This window comes from Carcharhinus amblyrhynchos, chromosome 2 (assembly GCF_965287045.1).
Source record: "Carcharhinus amblyrhynchos chromosome 2, sCarAmb.v2.hapA, whole genome shotgun sequence".
NCBI classification, from domain to species: Eukaryota; Metazoa; Chordata; class Chondrichthyes; order Carcharhiniformes; family Carcharhinidae; genus Carcharhinus; species Carcharhinus amblyrhynchos.
In genome coordinates, this window is record NC_137325.1 from 58,663,012 (window position 1) to 58,675,934 (window position 12,923).

The 12,923-nt window shown below is 39.6% G+C and overlaps 1 protein-coding gene across 3 annotated transcripts in view; it reads left to right on the plus strand.

The window, feature by feature from the left end:
• Positions 1-12,923, plus strand: part of LOC145354789 (sodium bicarbonate cotransporter 3-like) — a 174,517-nt gene that overhangs the window by 71,751 nt on the left and 89,843 nt on the right. For all 3 annotated transcript variants that reach the window (XM_080206274.1, XM_080206292.1, XM_080206283.1), the window contains exon 4: positions 7,634-7,772. In XM_080206274.1, the coding sequence (XP_080062400.1) occupies positions 7,634-7,772 (139 nt within the window). The remainder of the gene's footprint in view (positions 1-7,633; positions 7,773-12,923) is intronic.

Consider the following 12,923-nt stretch of genomic DNA (forward strand, 5'->3'; position numbering starts at 1 on the left):
ACTTTGGCAGCAATATTAGGAAGACAGATTATTACCTGAACAGGTGTAAATTGAAAGAGACTTTTGTGTCCTCATGCATCAGTCGCTTAAATTAAGCACGCAGGTACAGCAGGCAGTAACGAAGACAAATAGTATGTTGGCCTTCATAGCAAGAGGATTTGAGTATAGGGATAGGGATGTTTTGCTGCAATTGTTGCATTGGTGAGGCTCTTTGAGTCTGCTCCGCCATCCATTTTGATCATGGCTGATCATCAAGTTCAATATTCTGATCACTCTCTCTCACTCTCTCTCTTTCACGCGCACACGCACGCGCACACACCACAAACTCCCTTGATTCCTTTAGCCCCGAGAGCTACATCTAATTTCTTCTTGAAATCAGATGTTTTGGTCTCAGCTACTTTCGATGTATTGAATTCCACACATTCACCATTCTTTGGGTGAAGAAATTTCTCCTCACTTCAGTTCTAAAAGGTTTACCCTTTACCCTCAAACTGTGATCTCTAGTTCTGGACTCCCCAACCACTGGGAACATTCTTTTTGAATCTACCTCATCTAACCCTGTTAGAATTTTATAATTTTCTATTAGTTTCCTTCTTGCTCTTCTAAACTCCAGTGAATATGATCCTAACCAACTTAGTCTTTCCTCATATGAGAGACTTGTCATTCTAGGAATCAGCCTCATAAACCTCGCTGTATTCCCTCTATAGCCAAGGACATCCTTCCTTTGATAAGAGCACCAAAACTGCACTCAATTCTCCAAGTGTGGCCTCACCAATGCAACAATTGCAGCAAAACATCCCTATCCCTATACTCAAATCCTCTTGCTATGAAGGCCAACATACTATTTGTCTTCGTTACTGCCTGCTGTACCTGCGTGCTTAATTTAAGCGACTGATGCATGAGGACACAAAAGTCTCTTTCAATTTACACCTGTTCAGGTAATAATCTGTCTTCCTAATATTGCTGCCAAAGTGGAAAAAACTTGCATTTATCCACATGATACTGCATCTGCCATGCATATGCTCACACACTCAGCCAGTCCCAATCATGCTGAAGCATCTTTGCATCCTCCTCACAGCTCACCCTCCCACCCAACTTTGTACCATCTGCAAATTTGGAGATAATACATTCAGTTCCCTCTTCCACATCATTAATATATAATGTGAACAGTTGGGTTCTAAGATCCCTGCAGAACCACAATAGTCACTGACTGCTAATCAGAAAAAAGACCCATTTATGTCAACTCTTTGCTTCCTGTCTGCTAACCAGCTTTCTCTCCATCTCAAGACAAGGTGGTACTGGACAGACTGGATTTTGTCGGAGGATGTTGGATGTCTGCCTCTGTAGAGTGGTCTAGAACAAGAGGTCACAGTCTTGGGATACAGGGTAGGCTATTTAGGGCTGAGATAAAGAAATTTCTTCACCCAGTGGGTGATCAACCAATGGAACTCTACCACAGAAGGCTATGGAGGCCAAATCTGACTATAATTAGAAGGGGATGGATAGATTTCTGGACTCTAAAGGTGTCAAAGGGCATGGGGAGGCACTGGTGTATGTTGCTAAGATAGAGGATCAGCCATGATCTTGTTGAATGGCGGAGCAGGATTGAATGGTTTACGGCTATTTTCTATTTCTAAATTGACCTGTCCCTGCTGCTAAGAAATGCTATACTTGCATTGGGAGTTGGCCTTGATCTTTCGTCATAACACGTGCATTACTCATCTTGTACATGATTAGGCAGGTGACATGGATTGTAGTCAAGATGATATGTGGGAGTTTGAGGTATGGTGAACAGAAATGGGTCCTCCAGCAAAAAGAATACAGTATGAAGCTGGTTACAACTAAAAGTTGTAATGTCTGTTAATTTGTCAAAATAACTGTGCTATAGCAAGTGTATTCAGTGTCACTGAAGTACTGGTGCCAGAATTAAAGAAGAAGGAACCGGTCTGAAAAAAATGTGTCAGATCAAATCTGCTTTGAGAACAGGGACTGGTCACTGTACTGATCTTGAGAAGCATATATCAGAATATGTCCTTAGAAATGTTCATGTTCCACCAGAAATGTAATGCATATGCACTTCAGTGACTTGAACCAAACCCTGAGTCCAGCAAAGATTCCAGAGCAACAGCTAGTTGGTGTAGCTGTTTTATTAAACAGAAACATCTAGTGTTATGGAAGAAGATCAAGATTGCTTAGAGCTCACCAAAGATACCAGTTTGCGGTGATTCATCATTAGCAGCAAAAACATGAGTACCGTTTTGTCACAACATGGATGAAAAGCCCAGGAATTTTGATATACCCTGCAGCCGAACTGTGGAGTGAAAACAGTTGTAGTTAAATCCACGGGACGTGAAAAGATGAGATTCATGGTGGAACTAGCATAGTCAGCAGAACAAAATTAAAGTATAAGCTGAGATGTTGAAAATCGAGTTTCTTGCAGTAATAGTTGTGCATGCCCATGATAACGGTTGGATGAAGGTGGACTGATATTGTGGATCAATAATGTATAGAGCAGACACCTTATGCAAGGAACACAGCTTATGAGAGGTGCCTATGCAAATTGAAGTTCTACCAGGGAGACTGACTTGCGTAGTTCAGCCTTTTGGATGTGTGCCTCAACAAGCCATTCAAGGACCATGTTCATGCCAAATGGAATAAGTTAATGGGGAGAAACTCAAATGGAAATATGTAGGCTGCCCCATTTGATTTTTTTTGTGGTTTTGTCATCAAATTGTGGAATACAAATAATGCACAAACTAACATCCGATTATTCAGAAAATATGGAATGTCTAATTCAGCGTATGGAGAGCAAAATGTATTGTGGAGATTTGATTTTGAAATTGAAAGCACCGAATCTGATCTAGAGTGCATACTTCCGATGAAGCCACAGCCAAGGTGACTCAGAATGAATTTATACTTTGTGCTGACTGCTGAAGACAATGAATTCCCCATTTTTAAAATGTTTTGATTGTGCTATGGTTGTAGAATTGATTAATTCAACAAAATATGTCGCATTGATTTAATTTGAACTTGTTTTTATTTTCACATTCTAAAATGGTGGCTACTTGTACAAATACTTGTTCATATTTTATGCTATTGTTGTATTGTGCCAGGTGGTATGTGCCCTGCCAACTCAGTCCAAAAGGAAACTTGGCAAGCTATCGCAATGATTCTCAATTCGTATTATTTTATGAAAATGGAATGTGCTGAAGTAAAGTTAAAACTCTAATAACACTTTTGCAGATATTAAATATTAAAATATTAAATTAAAACAATTATTGAGGAAACTTAAAAAAAATACTGTTACATCCACACAGTTGTGATTAGTCTTCCAAACTCTTCCCTAAAAACTATTCACAGGCACCCCCTTTTAGGCAATAGTCTCTACATTCAATCCGTAAAAATTCCAATAAATTTGTCAGAAGGTATCCGTGGCTGCTCTAGTTAAGGTGCTTTGCTGTGGTGCTCTTGGTACTTGCTCTCAGGCCCTTGCTTGTTGGTCTTGCTCACTTGTACTGTCGCTCACGCTCTTAAATGACAATGATGGATGAAGTGAAACCAATGTAATGCGAATTACTTACAATGAAATAAAAAAAACACGTAGCACCTTTGTGCTCTTATTGTGTCTTATGTTAATGGTATTGGAGCTTTTTGACTGTGATATAGAGGGAGACGTTTTACAGGTCGCTGAAGCAAGGTAGAATTCCAGCGAGAGCCTCCATGTTTGACCGGGAAACACTCTTTTAGTCATAGCTGCAACATTCCCAACTAACAGTGGTTTCACCTCAGTAAAGCATCCTTTGCTGCAGAATTGCATGTATTTTGCATGCATGCTACTGGTACTTGAAATGTTAATTACATTCCTGTAGGAAATGGGAGGGAAAAAGGGAAAGCTGAAATGGCATCCACTTCAGTTATACTGTTGGTATTGGCACACTGCTGACACATCTGCCCTCGTGGATCAAGAATGTTCTCCAAGATACATTTCAGAACTTTCCCTCCTCTTCTTAACACCACCATTTATTGGTCTACAGTGGCACAGTGGTTAGTACTGCTGCCTCAGTACCAGGGACCTGGGTTCGATTCCCGGAGTCTGTGCGCTGTCTCCACGTTTGCGGAATTGCCTCCGGGTGCTCCGGTTTCCTCCACAGTCTGAAAGACATGCTGAATAGGTTCATTGGTCATGCTAAATTCTGCCATGGTGTACCCAAATAGGTGTCGTAGTGATAACTAGGGTATTTTTACAGTAACTTCTTTGCAGTGTTAATGTAGACCTATTTGTGACACTAATAAAAAAAAACTAAACATTGGCATAGCTCACATCTCCTATTATCACTCCTCTGCAGATCATAACCTTCTTGTAATTTATTTCCAAATCTGCAGCTCTGTCTCCTTCCGAGTATTTATTTGGGTTAGGGCCTTTATTGTTTCTCAGCTGCATCCAAAGAGAGAGTACCTTTGAGCCCCCTTTTTAAAAATTCTCTGTTGCTGTAACTGCTTCCTTAAAACCGGTATTTCTTTTCCCCTACCCCCTCCCACTCCATCTTTCCTGAATACCTTGTGCCCAGAAATTTTAAGCATCAAATCCTCCCATTTTTTGACCAAGATCTCAGTTATTGCCACTACATCACATTCTTATGTGACTGTTTTCATGTGTGTCTCATGGACCTTATCCATCTCACTTCATATATTTGCACTCCAAGCCTACCTCTTCGTATTTTCTACAATACCACCTTCTATTTTGTATCATTCTAACCCTGTCTTTCCCAGTCTTTGTATTTTGTTTCAACTCGTTAAGGTTACATTTTGGAGCCAACACCTTGCTGATTTATTACTTTGTTGGAAGGTTTAATTTAGTTAACCTGCCCATAAGGATATTGATCATATTCCTGTTCACGTGCACCCTTTTCATCTTGAACAGGACCCTTCTGATGTAGAGCTGGTCTCAGTCTCCCAGGAATCTGAAATCCTGTCTTCTGTACTACATTTCTAATTGTACATCAGTCTGCCAGGTCTTCCAATTTCGCTTCACTGAGTGTAACCCAGAATTTGCCATTGCTTTCTAACTTCCATCCTAGTTTCTTAAATTTGATTGGAAGACCTTAACCCTATTTCTCCATATGCATTGATTCTCATGTAAACCAGAGCTTCTGGCTCTTCCCTTTCTCCTAAGCTGCTCCTCCTCTCCACCATTGTGGGATATTCTACAACTCTTGATTATTTGATGGGAGGCAATATACCATAGAACCCTCAAGTTGACAGTTGAAGAACTGCTTATTGTACCCTGATTCTCAGATCTTCAATTATTGCTGTAGTCCTACACATCAGTGTAGCTCCTTCTATGGTCCTTTGCCTCGTGATGCCAAGCACAGGATTACACTCGTGTAGGCATATTGCCACTCTCACTGACAGTTGATGGTGAATATCATTTTGAGAATACCATACACTTGTAAGATTCTTGAAATACCTGCATTGTTCTGTGCTTTTAGGTGCATTCCTACTTGCTATGCAGAACTCTGTCTAGCTGTGGGGTGAGCACCACCTGGAACCAGTGATCCATGAAACGTGCAGTCACCCAAATGTCCTCCAGTGAGTACAGCTGCCCCTGAAGGTTTGGAATCCCTGAACTTGAGTTTTGAGCTGTATAATTCTGTCACAAATATGATGTGCTGATTGGCTGCCATATGTGATATATCTTCCTATGATTCAATAAATCATCATCCAATTTTGGCACAAATTATGGTAACAGCTGTATATGTTTACCACTGCTATCCCATGATGGCATTTTTTGGAAAAAAAACTGCATTATTTCGATCTACTTTTAATCTATTATTTTATACATATATATATTATAAAATATAGTATATTTTGAACAGCACTTTTAAATTCCAAAGTTTGAAATTTGTGATGTAGCACTATTTACAAAAGTTGTAGTTTTTTAAAAACAAAAAACGCAAGGAATACGCAGTAGGTCAGCCAGTTTGCATTGAGGAAATACTCTATCCATAGACGCTGCAAGAATATTCTAAATACGTACCCTGGAAATGTTTATAAATAAATATGTATGCACAGGAGCTGAATGAAATGTATTGTACCATGGGTATTACCAACATTACATGCTGCCTTGATTGGATAATGACAGGTCAACACAAACTACACACATGCCCACATGCAACTTGACACCAGTTGGTCATTGTTAAAGTGTTAGACAGAGTTCCACATTACCTTCGGACATCAGACTCGACCCCAGCATTTTTTTCTATTTTGGCATAAATGTGAGGCTGGGATGCTTCGCTCCAAGAGTAATTCTACTGACACCTTGGGGATCTTTTATAGTAAAACAAACTTTCTTTAATAACACAGTTTAAATACAGCTCTAACCAATGAAGCAGCTTAACAATAAAAAGTTGAACAATATTTGAAAATCAAAATGAAACAAATTTAATTGCTGACATCACTGTTCAAGTTTCAAATAAGTAACATTTCTCTTATGACTTAAATGCCACTTTAAATACAGTGGCAATCATGAATATTCTCAGTATATTGAATGTAGACAATACTGATGCTTTGAGAGAAAAATGAGTTCCTGAAAATCCTTCTAACTTAAACAGGCTTCAGCTGCAAACTAAACTGCTTTCTACAAAAGCTGTTTTCTCTCTGCTATAGACCCAAGACTGTACCATCACATCATGTCAATCACTTTAATCAGAAATTCCAGAACTTGCGTAAACAAAAGGCCATTAACTCTACTTAACATAACCACTTGCAAGCTAAAATAAGTAATTATCCTGCTCTCCCAGCATCTAAGTTGCATTCCCCCCGACAACCGACTGTAGCGTAACGCTGAATTTTTTTTTAAGCATTTACCATAACCACAGATAAATTTTATACCAATTACACCACCATCACCACACATCCACATTTTAACATTCACAACGTTTTTTATTTGTTCCAGTCTTATATGATATGGGAGTGTCAGAACGTAGGCAAGAACTCCAAATGTTTCTCCAATTGTATAGAAGGAGGGAAATGCATGTATTCCATCCTTTCCTCACCCCCCCCCCCCCCCCCAAAATATACGTTTTCCTTTCTTCCTACTATGATATGGAGGTTGGTCTCGGGTGGCTACAGTAAGAAATCTCAACACCAGATTGAAGTCCAACAGGTTTATTTGGAATCGAGAGTTTTCGGAGTGCTGCTTCTTCATCAGGTGAGTGGAGAGGTAGGTTAACAAACTTTGCATATATAGACAAAGGCACAATTGCAAGATAATGGTTGGAATGCGAGTCTTGCTTAGCAATGTATAAAGTCGAGCTATCTCGTCTATTTCAATCCATCTTTGCAACAATGTTAGAGAATGCAGAAAATGCTGCTCTGAAGAAATAAACCGTTCCAGGGTATGTATTTAGAATGTTCTAGAAACTACTTTATGGTGACAGCATCATTGTGTCAAGCTGCAATCTGTACATCCTAATTTTTTCAGGAAGTTTATATCTGTGGAGCAAAATGTGAACCAGATGTGCACCCTTAAAATTTAGCAGAGCATATTCAGCTTTAAAATAGTAATATACAAGTTTGTTGAATGAACGTAGTAGATGAACCTGATTTTAATCTAATCTTTAAAAAAATGCAGATACCCCATCTCAGCGTGTCCAGTTTATCCTGGGAATAGAGGATGATGATGAGGAGCACATGCCTCACGATCTATTTACGGAACTGGATGAACTTTGCTTCCGTGATGGAGAAGATTGTGAGTGGAAAGAAACAGCCCGGTAAATGCCAATATTGCAACAGCAGTGGTTTATTATTTTTGTTTCATTTTAATTCCTGGTTACCTTGGAAGGATTCCCCAATCTACAGACTAGTATTTCTTATAATTTTACATGGTATATAAAGGAAGGATTTTTATGTCACCAAAAGATGTTCGTTTTGATTCTGAGAAAACCACCACTTTTTTCCTGGTGATTGGCAGGCCTGATTTTTACAATTCTTCAAACTTGAAGTTTTATTTAATCTGCTCGTATTATAACATGAAGTTTTCTTTTTTGGGAAAAATAGCATTAACTTGGAAGACCTAGGAAGCAATTTTTAAAATTGATGTTATTTTCCTTTTGTCGGAAGTTAATTAGTTTAATCCTAGTAATTTTCTTGAGTAGCTCCAGCATTTTGGTTGATGGTGACCCATAAGCTGTTTTTCAGTTGGCATCCAAAAATATATGTTGCCTTTTTGGGATGAATAGATTCACTGACAGTTTTGCTGCTTTTTCTCCCCAGAGAACAATAAGAACTAAATGCAAGTTCTGATTTAAAGGGACTTCAAATTTAAGGATATTAATTAAGATAGAAATTAAAAGACTGCCCTCCAAAGACAGGCTTCTCCACTCATTAGAATTTTGGTTTGCAGGTAATCTAGAGCTCAGTGGGAAGATTTGTAGCTTCTTGCCCAACAGTGGCATTAATCTGCATTAATGAACCAGATTAACCGATCAATCATGAGCCATGCCCTGGAATGCTGCGGACTTTGGCTCAGTGCAGATGCTTCTGGATAAGCTTTGTTTCAATCTTGTATGACCAGGTGTCTCTTCCTGAAACAATTTTGACCTTTCTCTGCACAAGTACAAGATAAAAATATTGCGGATGCTGGAAATCAGAAATAAAAACAAAAAATGCTAGAAATATTCGTATTTGGCTGCATCTAAATAGAGAAAAAAAGAGTTGGCATTGTTTTCCATTTTTGCTTTCCCAATCTCCCTTGCACACCATCTCTCAAATCAGTGCCTACCTTTCCTGCAACTCCATGATTGAAACTCTTCGATCAGAATTCAGTCCGCCCCATGGCACTGAAATAACCCAAACTATAGCCACAAATGGCATCCTTTGGGCACCATAATGCATTATATCGTCTCGCTCTTTGCCTTTCTGCAGCCTTTTATGTGGTCAACCTTTCTCCTATCATTTGTTCCCATTACAACCAGAGCATTTCCAGAAGAAGTAACTTTTTCTTCCCACTTCAGTCATTATCCCGATGGCCCCCAAAGATCTATACTTCCTCCTGCCTCATCAATTTGCTGTCTTTTGGTAATAACATCTTCATATGTGGGGTCAGCTTTTACGTGTATTTTGTTTGACACCCAGCACCTCTTTCAAACCTACAGCCTTTGTTGTGAGAATGCTTGCTGATATTCAACCTTTGAAGAGCCACAATTCACTGCAGTTAAATATTAAGAAGCCTGAAGCTATCAACTTTCTCCTCCTCCAATGGCATTCCATTATCACTGATTCTTTCTTCTTTCCTGGCCTTTATCATTGATTAAGCTAGACTATTCACAATCTTGTTCTATTTCTCCACAATACTGTCCCTATTTCTAACTTGACAGTATCACTGGACCTGCCCTGCCACAGCCCATTTACTGGTGAAATGCGTATCTTTGTTTTTGTCATCTCTAGATTTGACTATTGTAGTGCTCACATAGATGCTGTCCTATTCTCCCACCCTTGATAAATTTTCAGTTCATCCAAAACTCCAAAGTTGAAAATCCTATGGCAGATCCCATTCATGTATCATTCCTTGTCCTTGTTGACCTACATTGGCTCTCTGGCTCTCAGACTCCAATGCCTCCAACTTAAACTTATCATCCTTGTGTTGTCATTTCACTGTTTTTACCCTGTCTATCTCTGAAACCTCCTCCAGCCTCAAACACCCCACCCTGAACACTCTTCCTCTGACTCTTATCATTTTTTATTCTATGGGCAGAATTTTGCGAGCTAGCATGAAAATGGGGGAGTTTTTGGGTAAGTTTTCATGTCCAGTTTTATGCACTTTGACTCTGAAAAGATGCACTAGTCTGTTTTTAGCCACGGAGGCTGTGAGCAGGGCTTAGTTTGCCAGCCAGCCTGCAAAGGGGAGGCATTGTGCATGTGGAGACCTATAATGCTGCACGTGCGCATTAGCAGTAGCAGTGGCCTGACAGTCAGAGAGCTGTTAGGCTCCCACTACTGCAGGCAGCTTCAACTTACCTCCCTTCCCCCGGGAGTTGCGGGGGCCCATAGCCTGAGATGCAGCCACTGCCGTCCAAACCGATTGTGGTCCCTGCTCCTTCCCCACCGATTGCAGGCCGGGTGATGGGGTGGGTTTCCTCACCCCCTCTTTGCCCTGGACACACCCCTATTGGCCCAACCGTGGCATTGCCTGGTGGATGGTGCCAAGGTGCCCAGTGGGTATTGTCCAGGTGCCAGGATGGCACTGCCATTCTGACACTGCCCAAGGGGCATCCCTGCCTTGCACTCTGCCTCCCAGGAGGGCCTCAATGGCCTCCAGTTCCACCGGCAAGGCCAACACGACTGTTCCCCGTTTGTGAGAAGCAGGTATTTTCCTCACCAGAAAGGACCTCTCCTGGCGAGGCCATAAAGGCAAGCAAGTCCAGATGATTGAGTGCTGGAATCGCTAAGCAGATGCAAAACAGCATTTGCATACATTTCAATAAATTAATCAGTCCCGTGCATATTTCCAGCAAGATGCTGACTGCACCGGAAATCTGGGTGTTGTAAAATCCCACACCCCAAAGATGTGCTCTTAGGCTGATTGGTTTTACCAAATTGACACTATTCTCCCCTGAATCTGGCTAAGTTAGGGGTTCCATTCGTAGATATGCAGGGTAGAATAGGTGTAGGGTGATGCGGCGGCGTGGGCTCGTTGGGCCGAAGGACCTGTTTCCCATGCTGGGTTGTTCTTTGTTTATGACAGGCGCGAAAACGGGCATCATTCCTGCTAGCCGCTTCCTCGCCGATTTTACAATATTTTCCCGCTGCAAAAAAGATGCAAAGAGGTTGTAAAATTTCATCCTATGTCCCTTTTTCCCTCCCTTCACCCAACATTGGCTATCTGCCTTCAGTTGTCTCTCTGCCTTATGCTAACTAATTCCCTGAATCTCTCCATTGTCTCCTTTAGGATTCTCCTTGATACAACCTCACTGTCTAATTTTTTTGATATTCCTTCTAAATATCTGTTGCTTTGGTCTTGGCCTCAATTTGTATTTCATTACATGAGTGCCTCAATATGTATTCTTTTTGAAAACAAATCGAAGAAAATTTGTGAGCATTCATAAATGCATAGGAAACTAAGTAAGTGTATCATGGAAAATGAAACAAAATATATGGCTGCAATAAGATAAGGAGGGCTGGAAGGAAGCTTGTGCAGAGCTTAAATATTGGCACAAGTAGTTAGGTCAAATGGCCTCTTTACGCTCTACATTTTAGTATGCATGATGAATATATTTTGATCTGTGTAATTTCTGCAGTAGTAGCTGTTGTCCATTTGTAGAAACTTTGAAACCTTAGATGTATAAGCACGTGTCCCAACCTCCAAATGGTGTGTTCCATTGCCTGTCAATCTGAGCCCAAGTTTCTTTACCAGCTAAATAAATATCTTTCTGCTTTCAGTGCTTAATATAGCCAGGGAATGTCGAGCAGTTACCACATCTGAAATTCTAATTTTTGGAAAAATAGTATTTGAAATTAGTTAATATTAGGGTAGTTGTACTCCATTATTGAAATATGTGCATCATTATTGAAATGATATGCATCAGTAGTAGGATTCAATATTTCAAATTAGATTTTAACCCTGGTAGAATTAAATGTGTGACATTTTGTTTGTGATGAGCAACAAAACTGTTGAATACTGCGTTGTTTCATTAATTACCTTAAATTCTAGCTACCTATACCAATATTTGTTACTAATTTAAATCATGGATTTCTGGCATTAAAATATTGCAAAAACTGGCATATAGAACTGTTTATCAAAATCTTGTACGCTCAATATAAAGCTTAGTTTCAAATCTATTGCTATTCTTAAAGGAAAAGCAAAAATATATCTTAGTTGGGGGCAGACTTAGCAATCAGTAGTTTTGACCTGTTGAGCCTAATATATTTTTTTCGTAGTTTAGACTGAAATATTTGTTAGCTTAATGTACAGTTTCCAACGTTGGATGGTAAGTACAGCTGCAAATTTGCACCATCGGAGGTAGTATTTAGAGTGGAAAATTCCAAGTACATGGAATTTAAATGGAGAGAAGGGAGTTGATTATAGATAGGCAAATATATTTCAGACTGAAAAGTCTCAGAACACATTTCAACGCTTGGGAGAGAGTTTAAGCAATAACAGGCAAAAATGAAGGAAAGGGATATGGAGGTACAAACATGAGTCTGTCGGCAAGTAATATTGCAACATAATCTCTTGTTCAGTGCTGCTAAAGTAGAGATGATCTTGTATGGCTTGCTTGCAAATAGTGATGCAATCTGCCACTCTACAGCATGTCCTTAACTGTTTGCAGTTATACAAAAATTTTGAGCTAGAGACAAATCACATGAAGCAACTGAACAAGTAATTGTTGGATTTTCCAAGACTATGTTGCACCTTAGTCATCATTCAGTGCATGACACAACTCTGCATTTGTCATGGACTTTGTGAAGACTGTGTTTTCCATTCTTAGCAGATAGTTGTGCCTGTAGATAATGGTTTGTTTGGTTGTAATAAAGTCATATTTTGGCACATTATCAAAGACTCTTTGGTATCAGTAGCACTACACGAAAGATTGTGATTTTGGGATGCTTTCAAGGAAAAAGTCCAGCATGATTGACGATATCGCTAAGGTATGTGAATGTTTGTCTATCTGCTATTTCTGCTTTCTTTAACAGTAGTCTCTGTATACATTAATTGTCTGTTAGAATGATGTAATGTTTGTGCCTCTCTGCAAATATGGTATAGACTTCAGGTAATAAAAATAATCTCTTGGCATCCTGACCTAACTATTATGCATCTATAGATCTTTTTATCCAAATCCTAATGGTTGTGCTAATAATTATACTGGAGCTCAAAATGTAAAACAGTTGAAGTTAATATTCATGAGACTATATGTGCTGATCAG